The following is a 20,203-nucleotide window of genomic DNA, read 5'->3' as shown; positions in this document are numbered from 1 at the left end:
CAGAACTGCAGCCATTTTTCTTTGCTCATTTCCTCCAGTTAATTTCTGCCAATTCACAGCGATCGATTATAATAATTGCAAGGCTGCAGGACAGCAAATCTCTTCACAGCAGGTCCTTCCCATTCCCTCATTACAAAGATAATCCAAGATAGCGTTGCTCAGCCTCTTGTATCTTCCGTGTTTTTTCCCTCTCCAAAGAGTCTGCTCTGTAGAACACCTGGCAGAGACCTGCAAACCATGAAGGCTCAGTGCTTGCCTCATCATTTTAATTGGTAGCAGGGGATGGAATCAGTACTGCAGATGAAGAGCAGCAGGAATAATATCTTTTTAAAGATATTGCAGATGATTTTATTTTTCTGCCATGAGGCCAGGCAATTTCCAAGTTTCAGACAGGTGCACTTACAGTATTGGGATAAACACTCCTCTCAGCAAGTGTTTAGCTACCATTAATAAGTTCTGTGTATATGCATCAAAAGTACACAGTCACCAATTACCTGGAGTTACAGGTAATCTCTTTCTGATGTTCTGAAATATTCTGAACCAGTAAGCTTTAATTTTGCAAAAATATAAACAGAATAGCTACTCGAAGCCAGGCTGAACCAAGCAGTAGCAAAGAGTGTAGTAGAAAGTCTGTAAGACCCAGTATTCTATAAATTGAAACCTACATCAGCCAACATCTGAAAGTATCTGTTGATACAATGCCTGATAATTTGCAAATATCCCTCCCACCCCTTCTGACAGAGCCTTAAAGAAACTGTACATAGGTTTGTAGGCACAAAATCATGGATCACCCATTTTATCAATATATTTTATGCTCTTCCAATTCCCTCAATTCTCTTTAAACAGGTTGGAGACCTGCATTCAGATATTATAACATGTGGGTGTCACTTTTTGGAGCCTTTTTGTGCTGCGGGGTGATGTTTGTCATCAACTGGTGGGCAGCTCTCATCACTTATGCCATTGAGTTCTTCCTATATATTTATGTAACGTATAAGAAGCCAGGTAAGGTCAAACCCAACTATTATTATGTGTATATTTTATGCTGCTAGGCTGGATTTTAAAGGAATTAATTCTGCTTACAGAATTAGAAATTATTTTTCTGTGATACCTTTATTTAGAGGGAAGTCTGAAGTATCCCATTAAATTCCAATTTATATAATATAGATTAACTTGATAGTCTGGTGACTGCTTGTTTAACAAGCCCTTCAACTATGGTTCAGGGTTTTCTGTAAACATTCCAGCACACTGGTTTATTCCCACCATATCGTTATGACATTTAGGTCTTTACTTGAGTATCACTCATAATTTTTTTCCACCCACACACAAAACATTACCTGAATTTTGCAGAGCTGTTAGCTGACTCATGCAGGGTCCTCACTCAAAATATAAACCTGCTGCCCATTACACAACAAAAATGCAAGCTGAATTACTCATGAACTGATCATCCTCCAGCACCTCCCTACAATTCCCCCATAAATCAAGACAGATGGGCCCACTTTACTGCTGGAAAAAAACCACTTAGTAGCTCAGCAAATCACAGGAGCTGTCCTCAGAAATCTGTATGCTGTACAAGACTAGACAGTCTGGATATTCATATCCAGGACAAAACTAACCCAGGTCCAGATTTCACTGCTAACCACCTGAATTAGTTCTGCAGCAGAAAAAATAAAGCAAAACCAACAAATAAAAGAGGCAAGTTTCCCAGCAATACATGTGCTTTTATTGGAGTTAGCTTGGGACAGCAACACCTGGCCTGAGACTGTGTTATGCTTTCCTGTGTATTGCTGCACTGTTGTCTGTCCTCCCTGTCTTGTGCTCTCTCACACCCACTGGGATGGTCTGTGGTTCTCTCCCTGTAAAGTTATCATCAGCTGTAGGAAAGCACACCCATCGTAAGGCAGCTGTCAAAAACATTCCAGGATTTCTACCCTTTCCTTGTATATTGCCAGTGTCCCTGATGCAAAGTAGCACCTTAAAGCTTGGTTAAATTCACTGAAGACAATGTATAAAACCCTTCTATCTCCTGCTACAAGAGTGGCTTTTGTTCAGCACTAATTTATCAGCAACTGGAGGGTTCAGAAAAAACTAGTATTCCTTAGAAAAGGAGACTTTACACAAACCTCCATTTAGTAGCACTAAATATTGGCTTTGTATCTTGGCATAACAGGACTTGTTCTGTGTTCATGTAGACCGCAAAGTGTAGAAAGACATTTCTTATATGTCTCCATTGACCAAACAGCTGCACAACAATGAGAAAATATGTATATGCCAAAACTTGGCTTGGAGAACAATTTTTGGCCTCTACAGTAGAACAGAGAAAACTGGAACTAGCAATGTTCCTTCCTAGTGGTTTCATTTGCACTTCTTGGTATTCCATACCACAGACATGACTCAGGGCAGTCCATTTTCTGAATGGGAGAAGGATACAAAATTAATGGAACCGATAAGAAAATAGTTTTTAAGCAGGGGTAGAACATTCCCCACAATAATAAAATAAAGAATAAAACTGTTTATTTGCATGGGGTTTTCTGCATCACACAAGCAAAACCTATTCATTCTATTATGAAGCACAAAGAAAATAGGTCTGTATCTACGAAGTATGAGAGAATATACTCTGCTTTTCATAGAGCCCACCGCTGATGTTGCAAAAAAGCCCATGGTTTAATATGCATTATTTATCTTTGTTATATGCAGAAGTAAACTGGGGGTCCTCTACACAGGCTCTGTACTTTGTTAATGCCTTAGACAGTGCTCTGGCATTAACAACAGTGGAAGACCATGTGAAAAACTTCAGGTAAGATTTCCAGTGAATAGCAGAATGGCTTGTCCTGAATATGTACATCAGATAATTATATACAACCTCTTTTTTCTTCACCAGACCCCAGTGCTTAACATTAACAGGAGCTCCTATGGTCAGGCCTGCTCTGCTAGACATCACTCACACCTTCACGAAGAACAACGGGCTGTGTATCTGCTGTGAAGTGTACACGGTAAGTGCAGCTCACACAAACCTGCAAACTCAGCACCAGTGGTGGCTGCAGGTCTCCATTACACATTCCACTCTCACTCAGCACACCGTGTTCCCATTGGGGCTGATTGGCAGCTCTGCACACCATGAAAGAGATCTGCACTGAGAATGAATTTTGTCATAATTCTTGACACGAAAGCTATTGGCTGATACAAAGCCTGCTGGTAAATGCCTCACGGAGATGCATTGCAAAATTCATAGCAGATGGACCAAAAAAATGGTTTGAAAAAAACCCACCAAAACATTACAAGGAAAGATTTTAGGCTTAGAAAACAGAAAATCCCCAAACCACACAGCACACAAAATTTGAAGGGTTGTTGTGCAAGAGTCAAATTACCCAGGCTCTATTTTCAGCTTTGTCACTGATTTGCAGAGTTGGGGTTTGGCAAGTAATTCAGCTTTCTTTGCAGTGGTTCCTCCAAAACTGTAACAATGCTAATTTTGAGGATAAACATGCTCTTCTGAGATCTAAGGAGAGGAGTAAAGTGTATTTCGAGATATAAATACACAGCAAATGATGTATCCTAGAGGATGAAGATCTAGTCTCTCATTAGGACAGAATAAAAATAGATACGTTTGTAGTGTAGGGAGAAAGAGTATTTTAAATATTACAATGACCTTTTAATTTTGGAAGGAAAAAAACCAGCTCATGGCACTAAATGGGGCAGCAGAATCTAGATAATGGAGTCAGTCCAGCCAAGATAATGTATTCCTCTACAGGAGTGTAGCAATAATGCATTTGATGCTGCCACATTGCAGAAATGCAGTACTGAAGATCCACATGTGATTCTTCCCAAATCAAATGAATCTACAAAGATTGAATGGTCCTAATTCTTCCCTATTATAATTGTTTTTATATTTCCCACTGCATTCAGTAAGTGTAGAACCAATCCCAATGAGATCCTGAGACTATGCAACTTCTTAAAGTTGAGTTTCAGCAAGTTTTCCGAATTCTTAGGCATGTTTCTCTAATACTAGTACTTTCTATGAAGAATTGAGATTTCATTCCTGTCTATACAAAAAACCCCCAAAATCTATTTTGTTAGTATAAGCTTTGTAGTTGTTGGGAGAGGCTTTCAAATTATTTCTTTAGCAACTTAAGTGAAAGTTAATTTGCTTGGTAATAAAAGTGTGACATAAATGAACCTCTGTGAATTGTAACATTGTGGTAAAAAGTGGATGATAACCAACATTGAAGCAACCACATTGAAGAGCAGCCTGCAATATACATCGCAACAAATACAGCAAGACTATTCAGCCATAAGTGTAAAACCCAGCACATTTTTGCCTCAAAAGCTGAAATGCTCTTAGCTATACATAAAAGTTTTGAAACACCATGCCAGAGAGAACATATTCCATTCCTTTTTTCAAAAGGCAGCAAGAAACTTTCCAGGAACATGGTGATACATAACTCAGAAATAGGCAAAATAAAGATCGCAACTGAACATAAAGATGATTAAAGTTTACTTGTCTCCGAGGTTACAGCTGCATGTTGGTTTGAACAGTCTGAGTTTCTAGTAAAAGAGACCAATGCTGCTTTTACTCCCTGCCTTCATGTAAAATATTTTTTCAGGGTTAGTCCTCAGTCTGCAAATTCACTGGACTGCTTGTACAATTGCACAAACACTATGCAGGTACAAAGGAGGGGCAGAGGAGGACGCAGACAGGCTGTCACCTGGCAGAAGGGTGGGACTGGCCCCTCGGCCAGCAGAAACATATTGTGCAAGCCAGTTGCAAAACTACCTTCAGGTGCTTTCCTTTGAGAGACAGGAAGAAGGGCAAAACTTGTTTTTTTCCTCTCCTTACCCATAATGAAACTTCAACCTTATTGTTCATCTTATTATTCCCAGCTCTTCATACAGCCAGGATCAAATTCTTCTTAAGTTATATCCACGTCTTGTGACTTAGATATGCACTTGAGTTTTTTCACATTCAATTATCAGATGACCACTGGAAAAAAAACCTGGCAACAACGGCATTTTGTTGCCAGTTTAAAGTTTTTAAAGTTATACGTTAATTTTATTGCATCATCTCTTTTCTCTTATGTCAGTAGATAGGAACTTAATCATGTATATTTAGATCTGCTGAGACTCTTTTACATAGTCAAGTCAGGGAGGGACTTTATTCACTCTGAGATGCTTCATCATACCTTTTTAAAGATATTTTTTAAGATGTTACAATCCATAGTTGTCCTTCTTTCTATCTGAATCACTGCATTTAAGTAGCATTAACAGCCTCAGCCCTCTCAAACAGAATGTGAATTTTGTTTGCAGCACAGTTCTTTTCAAAGGACTGTATCTCTGTGGACCCTTTTTGGAAATGTATTTTTCTGACTCTCTCCATTTGCTTTCACAACAGACTAGGTAACTCCTTCAAAATAACTGTGTGATGTACAACACAAAGCCTTCTTAATAATATTTTACTGTATCATGCAGGGACCACGCAAGCTGTGTGTTAAGGAGATGAACAGTGGCATGGAAAAAAAGCAGGCCTGGCTCACAAAGAACAAAAGAAAAGCCTTTTATGCAGCTGTGGCAGCTGACAGCTTCAGAGATGGAGTCAAAAGTCTACTTCAAGTAAGCTTTTTGTTTACAGAACACACAGAAGAGAGATACATTAAAGCATCCCTTTATGTGAAGCATTACTATTTACTTGTTAAGAAGCCCTACATATATATGGATAATGTTTGACAGAAAGGGCATTCTGGGGGTACATGTGTATTATATTACAGATTATTTCATAAAGATCTAGTTCTGGGCTATGGAATTATGAGACAAGGCAGACTGATTCTCTCCTAAATGAACAAGACACTATTATGAAAAAAGAGAGGCATCTACAGGGCAACATATGAATGTCTATGCAGCTGACACTTGATACACTTCAAATCAATTCCATTGTTTGGTATTACAAAGCATATTAAATATCTGAGAATGTTTTGGCAATAAATGAAAACTGAAAATGTGTAATACACATTTTCTGCAAATAGCAAGGTCATTTAAATAAAAGTCTGCAATATTTTTCTATTACTCTAAGAATGCAGCAGATCATTTCCAACAGTCCATTTAAAATGGCCTTAATGAAGGCACAGAGACACTGGTTTCATTTTTCCCATCTCCCTCTGTCTCTCACATATATGAATATTTAAATATATAGGTACTGAGACAAAATGTAGAGAAAATTCATATCCTTTGCACAAAATACACTGCTGCAAAGACATCAGTGCAAACTGAGACAGTAGGGAACCGACTAAAATATTCTGGGTAAGTCACCCACTGGTGTCCTACCAGGACTCTTTGTATGCTTGCTGAATAGACAGTACAATTGAGCAAGATGAAATGCTATTAATAAAGATCCCTTTGTTCTATCAAAGCCTCACAAAGACACTTCATCTTGCACTCATACATTGTCTCAGTAGGAGATCCTTCTGATGTTTTTGAGAACTGCGACAGTCTGATGATCTCTCCCTTTCCATTACTACTTAAACACTATTGCCAAAGTCAACTACTGGACCCCAAATAATTCCTTTCCAGCAAATGGAAGGATAACCATATCTTCATTATTGTAACCTAAGGACATCGGTAACAATTACTGATTTCAATGTAAACAGTGCTACTCAAAAAACCCACCCAAGGTTCCAACAGTTTTCACCTATTTCCTGTTTGCTAGTAGTATTTCCTGTTTTCTAAAAAATTAGGTTAACTGAATCTAGATCTGACTTCCCCTACTTGTCCAGGTTTTAGCATACAGAACCAGTTTCAAAGGCAAACTAGAATTTTGACAAACCATTTCTTTTTCCCGTTTATAAACCATAATTTTATCTATAAAGCATGCTCAGCTGATTTTGCATAATCCAAAACCACCACACTTTTGAAAAGAACACAGCAAACAGAACAGCAAGAGTTTCCATATTCAAGGAAAAAAAAAAAATCTTTGGAGCTTATGGCTTCTCTGTGTATCTGAGATGTTTTAAGAGACTTCAGACCCACTTCATCTACTGAATATTCCGAAGCTGATAAAAGCTTTATGCCATTATGTTAGAATGAGCATACAAACAGTTCTTGAACTCTCTCTTGATTCCAAGTTATTGAACCATTTTAATGAGAGCATGTCAGAAGAAATGCAAATGAATGCTAGTTTAGCAAAACTACACTTCTGTCATCTAAAATCATTTATAGTTGGAATGATTTAAAGCTAATCTTTCTGCTTTCTGCATGGGTATGAGCATGAAGGGCATTTATGAAATGCAATCTAGTTGTAAGTGTCTCCAGAACATTACTTCAGTTATTTTTTGCCATTACTTTTCACTTACAGTAAAAGCATGCATGTGTACCTTTCTCAAGCAGTGTTTTAACATTGGCAGGCCTCGGGCTTGGGTAGAATGAAACCAAACACCCTGGTGATCGGATTCAAGAAGGACTGGAGAAGTGCACCTGCCACACAAGTTGAAAACTATGTGGGCATTATACAGTAAGTCAGCTCAGCACCTTCTTTTCTACTCCTCTTACACTAGAATAATATAGCATTTCCATACAGAATTTAATGTGTAGAAACAATGCAAAGAAATACCTGCAAACCTGGGCTCACATATCCTAGCTCTGTAGCAGAAGTTACTGCCCATCAAAAAAGGCTCATTGGCTTCCCACACCTTGTAGGATTTGCTTAGCAAACGCCTGGCACCATCAGAGCTGATGTGGCTTGACAATGCTAAAGAAGCTGTACTGCTGTCAACAGTGTTCTTGCAGAACTGTATTTTCCCATTTTTAGTGGGCAGGAGCTCAGAGAAAAACAACCCTACTGTACATACTAAGGGAATAAGAGAACATCATGGAGTTCTTCTTTTAAGCCTAGGAGACAGAGGAAGAGCTTTGCTTCAAATCTCATGTGTGCCTAAGGCTCAGCAGCTCTGTGGGTTGGGATTTAGCTAGGAAACAGTCATTTAGAAACAGGCTTCTCATAGACGCCTGCTCAAAATTCACTTGTAAAGCTGAAGCAAGTTACAGAGCAACAAACCCCAACTCAGCTTTGTTATTTCCTCAGAGAAGGGAGAAAAAAAATTACCCCATGGCAACCTAGTTCCTAAAAAAGTGCTGTCTGAAAGACCCATTTCAGGAATAGTTGATCTGTTCCTATGTCCAATCGTACCCTTTTTCTCAATGAGGAAAGATAAGTACTACAAATTTATCTGGGGCAATTCCTTCTGCAATTTTATGCAGTCTGTCCTCCCTGTGAACACTTTCACTAATCTTTTCAAAGCAGCTTTGCCCATTGACACACATGATGCAAAACCATGTTTACTTTTCTTTTTCTTTCTTTCCAGTGATGCCTTTGATTTTGAGCTCGGTGTAATTATCGTCAGAATTAGCCAAGGATTTGATATATCTCAGGTCCTTCAGGTTCAAGGTATGTAGTGACTCGACAGCTGAGTATCTATGCTGGTTAGATGCACGGCATAAGAAGGACTCTGACACTCATAAGAGTCACCATCTGGTTTCTAGAATAGTTCCTACACTTGTGACTTCCACCGTTCATCCTTGCTTCTGCAGTTTAAATCCTGCCTGAAATCCTTGCTGATCACTAGCAGTGACAGAAGGAGTCCAAGCCTCACACATTAAGGGGCTCTTCACACCAGAGCACTCAACTCCCAAAGCACTTCCAGCAGAGGCACAGACTGAAGTGGTAAAATCATATTGTGCCACAGCAACTAGTTACTCTGCTGCATGTTTCCTTCCTGGTCTTGGCACATCTTCCTCCCTCTGCCTGCCTGATATCTCTGGGACTGGTAGGAAACGGGAAGCTGCACTTTTGGTACCATCTCTGTGGAACCCTGAGTCCCACAGGAGTTCCCACCCATGCAAAAATTTGGACGCTGCAAGAAACATCAGTTCTGTCTTTCACCTTTTTGGTAATTCTTCCTCAGGTTAGCAGTACAACCTCCCCCTCCCCATTTCGGAAGACATGGCATCTGGGTGGCAAAGGCAGAACAACTCGCTAGGTTTCCAGCAGGATAATCCTCCCCAGCTGCCCCAGTTTGCCCCCGGAGCAGCCAGTCCTGCTCCGCGGCGCTTCCCGGCGCGGCCCGCGGCTCTCTGCTGCCGCCTGCTGGCCGCCCGCCGCCGCGCACCGAGCCCGCCCTCGCTAATTACTGCCAAATTAACAGCCCGCTAAGCGCAGCGATTCCAGGATGAGGTAAATGAGGTAACCCCTCCAAGCAAATCACCGCGCAGAATTAAAAGGCGCCAGAGACTCCTTTAGGGAACAAGGGTAGATGAACACTCACTCAGCACTGGCAGCTTGATGCGCATGGAGACCCACGGGGCGAAACGACAGGGACTCAGAAAAAATTCCAAACTAATCAAGCTTTTCTTCTCCCCCTGGAGAGAGAGAGAGATCTGCTTTTCTCTTCTTGATGGGAGTCAGAAACTGAGTGCTCAAAATATACAGTCATCGGAACACCTTTTAAAATACAGTGAAAAACAACTGCAATCATACAAACGAGCAAATGTTCTCCAAGTGTTAAGACACAAGGAGTCAGTAAGAATTAAGGGTAGGACAAGCCTCAAATACAAAGAAATATTTCTAAGCAGATACAGGGTCGTTGTAGTGGAAAATAAACATCGTATTCTCTTATACTTGGTAGAGCATTCTGTTCAATAGAAAAGCAAATATTTTAGTTTTGAGTAACCATTAAGTGTGTGGCTATCACCATGTCTAATAATCAAGAGCACATGACTGTCATTGATTAAAATGTAAAAGAAAGATATTCTTTCTGTTGGCAACTGAGAGTGCTAACACAGCTAATAATGTCTAGCTAGTAAGGCTTTATTTCACTTTTTTAACACAATATCTTAAATCGATTTACTTCATATTTAGTTCATGTATTACTCAAAGAAGTTTTCCTTACGAAAAAAGTTTTCTGCAGGTAAATTCCTGGATCATATTAATTAATGCCTCACCATGATATATTCCACAATAACACATGCTACCTTTTTCTCAGCAAAACTCTAATATTGCTGAGATGAAATGGTTCTTCTGTATTACTACATTTACAGAATTGATTAGTTAATTCCACATCTTTGCAGCAAATGCTCAAAAAAAAAAAAAAAAGAAAGAAAAATGTTTCAGCATAGAGAATGATCATTTATTCAGGATCCTTACATATTTCTGTAGGCACAGGCACCCTAAGCTAGGGCTTCCAGAGGTGAATTCAGCTTCCTCCTCCCTACTGGTTTGCAAAAAAGAAGCATTTCAAAAGAGTTTTTTTGTCCCAAGAGCTTTACATTGTCCACAAAGTACCACAATACCAATTACATCACATTAGTTCAGTAAGGGATTTAATTTAAAAGACAGCAATGTGTTACCAGTTCTCTTACTTTCTCTAACATACAGAGGAATTAGAGAAGCTGGAGCAGGAGAGATTGGCTCTGGAAGCCACCATTAAAGAAAATGATTTTGAAGAAGGAAAAAGGGGCATCTGTGGATTCTTCAAGAAAGCCAGCACACTCAGTATCTCAAAACAGGAAACAAAGAAGGGTAAGTCCCAAAATGACAACTTATCCCCAGCCCTTCAATGCATCCCACTTTCACCAATATGCAAAATGGACTTTACTGCAAGCCAAAAACTCCTGAGCCACACAGAAGCCCCTGGAACAGGACCTCCCATGTGCAAACCGTGGTGGCCATAACTGTGTCACGCAGCACAGTGACATCCTGAGCTTGTAGGACACAGTACCTACAGCACAACCATATCCCCCCTCATTTGCTAGATAACCTGCTCAGCTCAGCTTATGTCCACTTCTATTTGTCAAAAAAGGAACATGGTTATTAAAGTTTGAGGAATACAGAACAAGCTGGTTTGGGATTTTTCGGGGTTGTTTTTTTCTCTTCAGAAGGGTGTTTTAAGTTTTTAAACTGAGGCCTTTTCTCCTCCTCTCTAAAGAAAATAGGAACATATGCACAATATTCAGGGAACAAGCAATCTTACTTAACATACACAAATACAAACTCAGTACACAGCTGAAAAACAGGTAGAAATAGCACAACTGCTCTATATTCTAAGCATAATTTCATAAAAATGCACAAGTGAAGGTAGTAAAAGTACTGGAAGCACATACACAGCATACTGTCAAATAACTAATTAACACATAACTTAAAAATGTGTAGCTGATGAAGTCAGTATTACGTTTCGATATAGTAAAATGCTACAGACCCAATTTAAGGTCTCATTTCACAACTGCTAGGCTGTAATGATAATGACCCACCTGAAGCCATGCTTGTATGCCAGCCTGTATTTTGAGAGTTTTCACCTGCAGAGAATATTACATCTGGCTCTGCATGCAACTCCCACAGGTACCAGGAAGATCTACAGACTGGGAACATAAAATGCCATTATTCTTCAGCTGGCAGACTTCAGTTCATTTCACAGCTTTCAGTAGAATATATTTTTATGACAATTCCACCAAGAGCGTGTACCCCTGTTTCAACCTCCCTTTTTGATTTAGCTGAGAAAGGCATAAAGGAAATACATATGACACATTTTCACTCTCTGTATTAGATAGATTATGTTAATAAATAGCCCTGCCTCTCTGTTTTGTTTTTATGTTCATACTCCCCAGAGTTGTTGCATCTTTCAGCAGAGATGCTAGAACTGTAGAGGAAAGCCAGCACCTGCTTTAGAACTACCCTGTACACACTCCAGAAATATAGGAAAACCAAACAAAGTCTTTTCAGAACCTAGCAGATCAGAGTAAAATCTCTAAAGCCTGTCTGTTCCATTTAGAATATTGCTCTGACACCGTCTCTTTGAAATCATTGAAAGACAAGAAATAATAAAGCCACAGGCTTCAAAAGGTGGAATGAGAGAAGGTATTGTTAGTACAGAGTCAAGACTGTATCTTTTAAAGCCAGCCATGCAAACAGCAAGAATGAAAATTTATTTCCAATTAGCAGTGACCATGTCAGCATAGGGAAACACCCACATAAGCTTGTGCTTTCTGACTCTCAGCTTCACCTCTGCTCTCCTTGTAACCTATCAGCTCATTTCATCCCCTGTGACTGTGTCTTTCAGGGAGCTCTGTACTTTACAAGACAGCTGAGCTTGTAAATGATGCAAAATGACACATTTACTTCTAAAATCTATCAGATATTTCCCAGTTGCTTTTTAAGGCCCCAGTGAATTTTACATTAACTAAAAAGAGACAGAGAACAAATAATCAGGTAACCTTTTTCAAGATGTTGTAATCTAGTGACAATGTATTACACAAGCTTTGGTTTCTGTGAGTATTATAACATTAAAAGTGCAAGGCATCTAACTCCATATCCTTTTTTTCAGATTTCAAGTACAGAAATTATGTCAGAAACAGTTCATTTTCCTGAAGCTTTCCCTCCATTTGGCTCCCTAAAGCTACTTACTGCCTCACTTATCAGACATGCTTCCACATTTCTTTCTTTCTCATTACAGAGAGCACTATTAACACCATACAGTCAATGCATGTGGGTGAATTCAATCAGAGGCTGCTAGAAGCCAGCACTCAATTTAAAAAGAAGCAAGGAAAAGGTACAATTGACATTTGGTGGCTGTTCGATGATGGAGGTAAGGAATTTGAGTAAGAATCACAGGGAAAGAGATTTCTCTGTTACCAAATATAAAATCAGACTTGGGAAGTTCCATAAAACTGGTTTTTATTAAGCTAACATAGTCAATTTTATGTCAGGCTTTGATGTTTTAAAATTAACTTACATCTAACACTGCTGAAGTGAAAGATGGATTTTTTACCATACAATGCACTAATTTGATATTCCTCCAATTTTATATGTTCTTCCAGGTCTAACAATCCTAATTCCTTACATTCTAACTATCAGGAAGAAGTGGAGAAATTGTAAATTAAGGATCTTCACTGGAGGGAAAGTCAATAGGATTGAAGAAGAAAAACTAGTGTAAATATAACTTTATTTGTCTCACTGTTTAAAGAGTTTGAATTGATGTTGAATAGAATGCATATACAGCAGGAACATCGGACTTGTTCAGCACAACTGGTTTGTTGTACTGTGGGCAGCAAAAAAAAAAAAAAAAGTACTTGATTGAAAGGTGTTGAGCTTATGGCATAGCCCTGAAGGCTCTGCAAATGGTGATTACCAAAGGAAACTCACATCCAGCACTTTTTCCCATTAATAGCTCATATTCCCTTCTCTGAGAAGAGCAGTCTGCACTCTGTAATGAGAGTATAATTACTTTTATGGGATTTACATGAGATTGGCCAGGTAACAGCAAGTGAAATTGCATATGAAGCTCTCATATGAAAATAGTATAGACAGCTCACATGGATGTGATTAACTGTGGTAAAATATAAAGAATTTAAAGAGCAAGTTAATCAACTTTAAGGCCAAGCTGATTTCACTCAGTGTTTTACAAAAAGTCTAGATTTCATAATCATTTGCCTTTGAGCAAATGAAAGGTACTAATATAAACTTATTTTTATCATCACTGTATGTGGGACCTTCCCTTTCAAAGCACTTTCCACACTGGAGGCACAGCCATTTCACCACCAGTGGAGGCAGCTAAATTTGGGGTGAAAGGCAGTGACTGCTTAACAAAGAGCAGAAGTACCATGTAGAGAGTTAAAAACAACACCTCCAGCCAAAACTCCAGCGGCAAACTAGTGAGAGGGGTGCAAGGACTGGAGTTAGGCTCATTAGCTTCACAAGGATTACAACACAGAGCCTTGGAAAGACAGCTGCCACAGGATGTTCCTTTAAAGCAAAAGGGAACACACAAAGCAAACTTTATTCAACTGTGGTCTGTCAGTTTTAAACATTACCATAAAGTTCATGTACTTCTGTAGATGAGACTCACAAGTGTTTGTACAACCTATTTGTATAATTGGGTAAAAAAAGCCCTAGAGCTGCTCAAGGACCTGCTGGGAAGAGTTCACTGCTCACTGTCCAGAGTCTGCCCAATCTGGGCTGTTCAGGACTGCAACCAGACTCCTGAATCCAGACATTCTAATCACCAGATTTTGCTGCAAGTAGGAAGTTTTGACATCAAATGACAGATTCCACAGAGGCAGTTCTGACACCTGCATACACTGCTTGTCCCACAAAGGCGAGAGTAAAGAGCATGATCAGGACAGCTGACAATGATCCACTTTGTCCCCAAGAAAGCAGTATTTGTCTGTATTGCTACCTAAACACTAGCTCTCCTCTAAACATGAGCTACCTGCTACATGCAAAAGCCTTCAAAGAGACAAATCTGGGCTGGGAGGCTCCTCCATTCCCTAGGTAGATCTAATACAAAATCATCCAAGTACCATTTCAGCCATGTATTTTGAATTCAGAAGTCAAATTTAACTGGACTTTTACTAGCATGTAATTCACCAAATATTAAAACCTTTCCACAGAAGTTGAGATTTTGCTCTTTATGTTCAAAACACGGATTGCCACAAGGGATGTCAAGATTTATACAAGGAGTATGTTCTTCTTACATATATATAAAAAGAAGAGTAAACTCTCAGGTCATAAACAAATATGTATTTCTACCACGGTTTGCTCCGAGGAACTATGTGACCTTTTCAAAATCCAAAGCTTACATACCAAAAAGAGAAACAAAAAAAGGAGGTGGGAGAAGGAGGTGTGGGGAATAACCACAATATCCCAACCATGGTTCAAACAGAGGAAAAAGTGACTTAATTAAACCTCTTTAACTTCAGCACAAACACACAAAAAACCATAAACTATTCCTTCTGCCAGCTGAATCAGAAAAGCAAAGTATTTTCTTTTATGAACATGTGTAAAGACAACATGTGAGTAGATCAATACATATTCATAAATGAAAAAGATAAAAAAGATTCTTTATTGCACACCAACCTTCTGGACCAAATTTTCACCAACACATGCACTACCAGTATTGTAGAAACTCCAAGCACAGCATTCTGACAGTAACAGAATAACAGAAGCCTTCTGCACGTATTGGAGAATTCTGACCTACTGTATATTGGATATTCCTCCTTCGTAACTCAAGCCTTTGGAAATACTTAAAGTATCATTGTTTTTCCAAATGCAAACACCCTCTCACTGCTATTAATTTCCATTTTCTTGTGATTTTCATAGATCATCTATTAAATGAATTATGCTACAGCAATCACATTAATCCAGTTCTGTAATTGGAATTTGAAACACTAAAGCATTTACAGTAATTTGTCATATAGTTAAAGATAAGATATAAAATGCAGTTGTCTAACTCATTTATGAGTGTTCTTTGATACGAGGCACTCAGAAGTACAGTGATAAAATATTCTCTCTTTTGTTTTCAGGATGGCTTCACTCCTAAGCAAATTCAGAATAAAATTTGCTGATATTAATATCATTTGTGATATCAATATAAAGCCCAACAAAGAGAGGTAAGAAGCATTACCAAAATTCATTATTTAGCAGCAAGCCTTTATCTAGAGCTTGTTTCTTTTATGTTGAACATTAAAAACAAAAGGACAAAACACACCACAGAGAATAGCACAGTCACTTAATTGTAATAATTTTCTAAGTAACAAGAGCAGGAAAAAGAAAAGAACCTCTTAACAATCACAGCTTAAAGGGTCAAAACCATGTGTAGTCTTTTTCTTTATGTTGTAAAGACTAATTGGACACCATACTTATCACCCACTAAATTTAACAGACATTTTATGATGGCTTTTCATATTTATTTAGGTTGCAATAGACTTCAGTCAGTCACAGTTCTCCTGAAAACTTACCATCACTGTCAATTTGGCCTTCTGGGTTTTACAATAAATTTGTAACATTTTTCTGGTCAAACACAAACATACTTACTCTCTCCCATGAGGACAATATTATAATACTCCCCTATTATTCAGATATAATGAAGGCTCAATGTTTTTTAAAATTAACTTATCTACAGAATTAATGCTCTTAGGCAGAGGTTAGGAAGTTGGTAAAACAGTGCTCAGAAAGCTCCACCCCCAACTTTGTTAGCTAAAAAAACCCAAACCACCAAAACTTAACCTTGCTCTCTAAAACATATCTCCATAGAAATCATCTACTTATTCTGCTTATGTAGACAAAAGCATACAGCAGGCTGCTCAGGGAATAACTGAATCCTAAACTCAATTCACAGTATTGCTCTTAGTCTTAAAATTCCTCTGAAAACATGCCTACCTTGCTACACTCTCTTCCATCCCATCCCTTACTCCAACCAAAGCCTTTCCTCTGCGTCCAAGTGCAATCCCAGGTTAGACTCTTAATCCTTCTGTGTCCTGTTTCTACACACACACAGAACTTTGCAAAAACAATGTTAGATTCACCAGTGTTTCCATGGACCATCGGAGATTTTAACTGAAGAAATGCAACTAAAGAATATAAAGATTTTATTACTAGACACCTAAAGTCCCTTTTTAGTGCCCTATTTGTCTCTCAGGTAGTATCTTTTAATTATATAAAGAACGGTGCAGAGCACTTTTTTTTTTTTTCCCTCCAGTACAATACAGGGATTTTACATAAATAAAAGCTATCAAAAAGAGTTCAGATCTGGCATTAACATAAAAAACACACACATTTACTGCATCAGCACTATCTCAACTGAACAAGTGAATATTATGCCAGACACTTGCTAGACAAACCACTGTATCTCTCTTCCAGCTGGCATCCCATCTATTTCACTAATAACAAGAGGATTATCATTATTTTACATACTGAAACAGACAGTAAGGATGTTGACAAACTCTGACAACTTAGCAACACTAAATGCTGCATATCACGGCCTTTAACCCATCTCTTGGCTTCCTGGCCACACAGCTGAGTCCAGCCTGTGGCCAGTCTCCCATCTCACTTCAGGCTGAGCACAAAGTGCTCAGAAAAATACACTCACATCCATATAAAGGAACTCCCTGAGCTCTCTGTGGGATGGTAGAAATTTTCAACAATGGGCAAGCAAGGAGATACAAAAGGACAAGGTTCTCCAGATGAAAACACTCAAAAGTTCAAGAAACAACTTGAAATTTAGAGAGAAAATCTGAACACAATTTTGAGTCCACATATAGCAAAACTCCTACAACCTACAGTGTTTCCTTCAACCCCTTGTCACAGGCAATTTGTATCACTGTTTATGCATTTCACTAAAACCATCAGTAAAACTGTATCAGTGAGGTGATTGATCCAGCCAGTCCTGAAACAATAATAAAAAGCTCAGTATTCATGGGGAGACCCACATTCATTGTTAATATTAGTAACCAATATACTGCAGTTTGGAGTTACTGTAAAACTCATTTCAGTATTTTTGCTAGAACCAGGACAATGCAGAAAACTCTGCTAAATGCAGTGCTTAATTATCCTCAAGTAACCTTTTAATTATCCTCAAATAACCCAAACATACAGAAATGGCACAGATATAACTTGAGGCACAATGTAGCAAAGAATAGTTAAAGATTTTGCACGTTTTTCAGCTGTAATTATTATCAGTGAGGCCTGTCATACACAGTGACTGTGAAGTAAGTTAGTGAGTTCATACCCTGCAGCAAGGCCTCCTTTGTAATTCCTGTTTTAGCTGGAAATTCTTTGAAGAGATGATTGAACCATATCGCCTCCATGAAAGCTGCAAAGATATAACAACTGCTGAGAAATTAAAGAGAGAGACTCCATGGAAAATTACAGATGCAGAGCTGGAAGCATTCAAGGAGAAGGTAAAGCCTCACCTTTTTTACATATGTACCTTTTCTTACCCTCCAGATGTTTGAAGCGATTAAACAAGAAAAAGTGAAATACCAGATATGGCATTAGAAACATGACATGTACAAACCTGCATTTGATATTTACAGATTGGATTTATATTGTAAACACTGCAGAGGCGTGTTATGATTGCATTATTGAGCTCTCTCAGACCCTGGCATGTTTACACAGTATTTTCCAGGCTGATGAGAAGCTCTGCCCACATCAAAGCCAGCCAGATGAAAACCACCTCTGAAGCAGAAGCCACACAGTTACTGCACTGAGCCTGAGCTAATTGGATCTGCTGAGAGGTTTATTAAATGGCTCCACTGTTTTGGAACTTGAATCTCTTAAAGGGGGCAGTTCCAAACAGTCACCACTTCAGGCAATTTAGAACTGAATCCAGACACTTCAACTAAAGCTAGAAATTTCTCCAAAGACAATGTTAAGCATGAATTCTTACCTCAATGGCAGAGGACTAAACCAGCCTACCATGCAGGAGGTCTCCTGCAGTTCAGAGGAACTTCAAGGCTGATGCTGGCTGATCTACTGGGTGAACTGGAGCCCAGACTGTTCTTTAAATTTGTTGGAAAAATAGATTTTTACCAATGAACTGCCAGGCTTCATCAGGCTAATGACACAAAAATACTGCAAACTCTTCCACCCTTAATAGACAATCTAATCTAGCAATTTTAGTTGTTTCCTGTGGAATTAACCTGAGTACATTGGGAGTTTACTTATCTGCACTTCACAGTGCTGGTAACTTCCTCAGCAGAGCAAGGATTGTGACTCTAAGCTCAGAGCTGCCAGAGGTCACAGCCTGACATATTAACATAAGCAGAAATCAATGATGATTTAAGACAGCACACTATACTACTGACTGCAGCAGCTGGGAAGCAGACTGACTGCTCACTGTATTACCCTTTTCATAGAGCTGATAACCAGCTTAAGGTTACAGTAGTCAGCTGTGCACAGAAAACTTGAGAGTTACTCTCACCTTAAATCATCAAAAAATGAGAATCAGAGCCCTTAAAACATCTCAGTATAAAAGACAACAGGAATATAATTACAGACACTTGTGTGCAGAACCAGTGAGGATACAATAGAAACAAACTACATGATTAAGCTTGGTCTGGTCTACGTCACTAAGGAATCAGAAAGATCCCCCATAGGTTGAAAAGTCAGCAATATGACAATGCCAAATTACTCTGTAAAACAAGAACAGCAACAAAAAGTTTAGCTCACTCATCTGGAAAGACATACCCCCCTCTTCAGAAGTAAGGCAGTTCTGGGAATTTTACAGAGGACATTAGAACACATTTACAATTCAACTGAGAAAAGGCTGGCAGCACAGATAAAGGGTGATGGTATAGGATGATTCTCATGAGGTAACAATTGGCTAAATTATGAGGATTCTTACCTATAAAACGTGTAAAAGAACACTGAAATTTCTGTAGAGAAGGAAAATTTAAGGTCTGAATGGAGAAAAACCAGCTTTTTACTTTCTCCAGGGAAGGAGAAAATAATTTACAAGATCAGTTAAGATTCATCTGTCTTACACAAACCTGCCCTGGTGTCTTGTTCCCCATGACTTGTTGTTAGGTTATAAAAATTTTGAGGGCCTGAGCTTGACCATAAAGTAAGAACAGTACAAAAATAATACCCATCACCAGGAAACCTTACACAGGGGTGAACAACTCTGGCCCTAATGTAACTATATGAATCAAAAAGTGCGACTTAGCCTCATATTTTGCCATTGCTATGAATCTGGACCCCAGAGCAGACCTGGCTTCCCAGTGCTGCCAAAGCAACAGCAGAAAATCTTGCAGGCAAGGGGGAGTGTAGAAATACCATAAAATACCAAAACTTAGAATCACTTACCTAACTGATTTTTTCTCTTCCCGTTGTGTTTCAATCAGAGTTACCGCCAAGTCCGGCTGAATGAACTCTTACAAGAGCACTCGAGAGCAGCCAACCTCATTGTCCTGTGAGTTGTGAGATTTTTGATTCTAACTCTAAGAATAACGTGTAATGGGAGCAACAGAACTGGAGCAACAGAAGCCCTTGTGTTAATTAACTGAGCACAAAAGTAATCTTTTAAGTACCTTCTGAAGGACTTGCATCTGGACTGATGGTTCTCTGGGACTACACTGAATATGAATCTTTCCTGGTGATGAAGCAATTGCATAAAGGAAAAGAGGCCACCAATAAAATTGCCAAAAAATAGCCCTTTCCAGAGTCAATTTATATTTAGAGACACATTTTTATACACAGCTTCAATAAATCAGCTTGCACTTGTGATGCATAGATAAACCTCTATAGTTCTATCAGTTCAGTCTCCAAAAACGGAGTGATCATGTAACGCTTACCATAAATTGACCCAGACTTGAAAACTCCCATCTCACAGTAATTGCAGATCAGAAAATGGGCTGATGGACAGCAAAACTGTGCATGTGCTGTATTTTTATC

General features: G+C 38.9%; 1 protein-coding gene across 4 annotated transcripts in view; it reads left to right on the top strand.

Annotated features, from left to right (window-relative positions):
- Positions 1 to 20,203, top strand: part of SLC12A1 (solute carrier family 12 member 1) — a 46,322-nt gene that overhangs the window by 24,266 nt on the left and 1,853 nt on the right. For all 4 annotated transcript variants that reach the window (XM_085070595.1, XM_085070594.1, XM_085070592.1 and 1 more), the window contains 12 exons: positions 847 to 1,002; positions 2,695 to 2,794; positions 2,879 to 2,990; positions 5,464 to 5,604; positions 7,389 to 7,495; positions 8,346 to 8,428; positions 10,415 to 10,558; positions 12,486 to 12,617; positions 12,850 to 12,961; positions 15,334 to 15,420; positions 17,574 to 17,709; positions 19,654 to 19,721. In XM_085070595.1, the coding sequence (XP_084926721.1) occupies positions 847 to 1,002; positions 2,695 to 2,794; positions 2,879 to 2,990; positions 5,464 to 5,604; positions 7,389 to 7,495; positions 8,346 to 8,428; positions 10,415 to 10,558; positions 12,486 to 12,617; positions 12,850 to 12,961; positions 15,334 to 15,420; positions 17,574 to 17,709; positions 19,654 to 19,721 (1,378 nt within the window). The remainder of the gene's footprint in view (positions 1 to 846; positions 1,003 to 2,694; positions 2,795 to 2,878; positions 2,991 to 5,463; positions 5,605 to 7,388; positions 7,496 to 8,345; positions 8,429 to 10,414; positions 10,559 to 12,485; positions 12,618 to 12,849; positions 12,962 to 15,333; positions 15,421 to 17,573; positions 17,710 to 19,653; positions 19,722 to 20,203) is intronic.

The sequence above is a fragment of the Lichenostomus cassidix genome, chromosome 10 (assembly GCF_008360975.1).
Source record: "Lichenostomus cassidix isolate B80296 chromosome 10, HeHo_3.0, whole genome shotgun sequence".
In the NCBI taxonomy this organism is placed as follows: domain Eukaryota; kingdom Metazoa; phylum Chordata; class Aves; order Passeriformes; family Meliphagidae; genus Lichenostomus; species Lichenostomus cassidix.
Note: the sequence above shows the minus strand (reverse complement) of the source record. Positions and strands in the feature narration are given on the sequence as shown.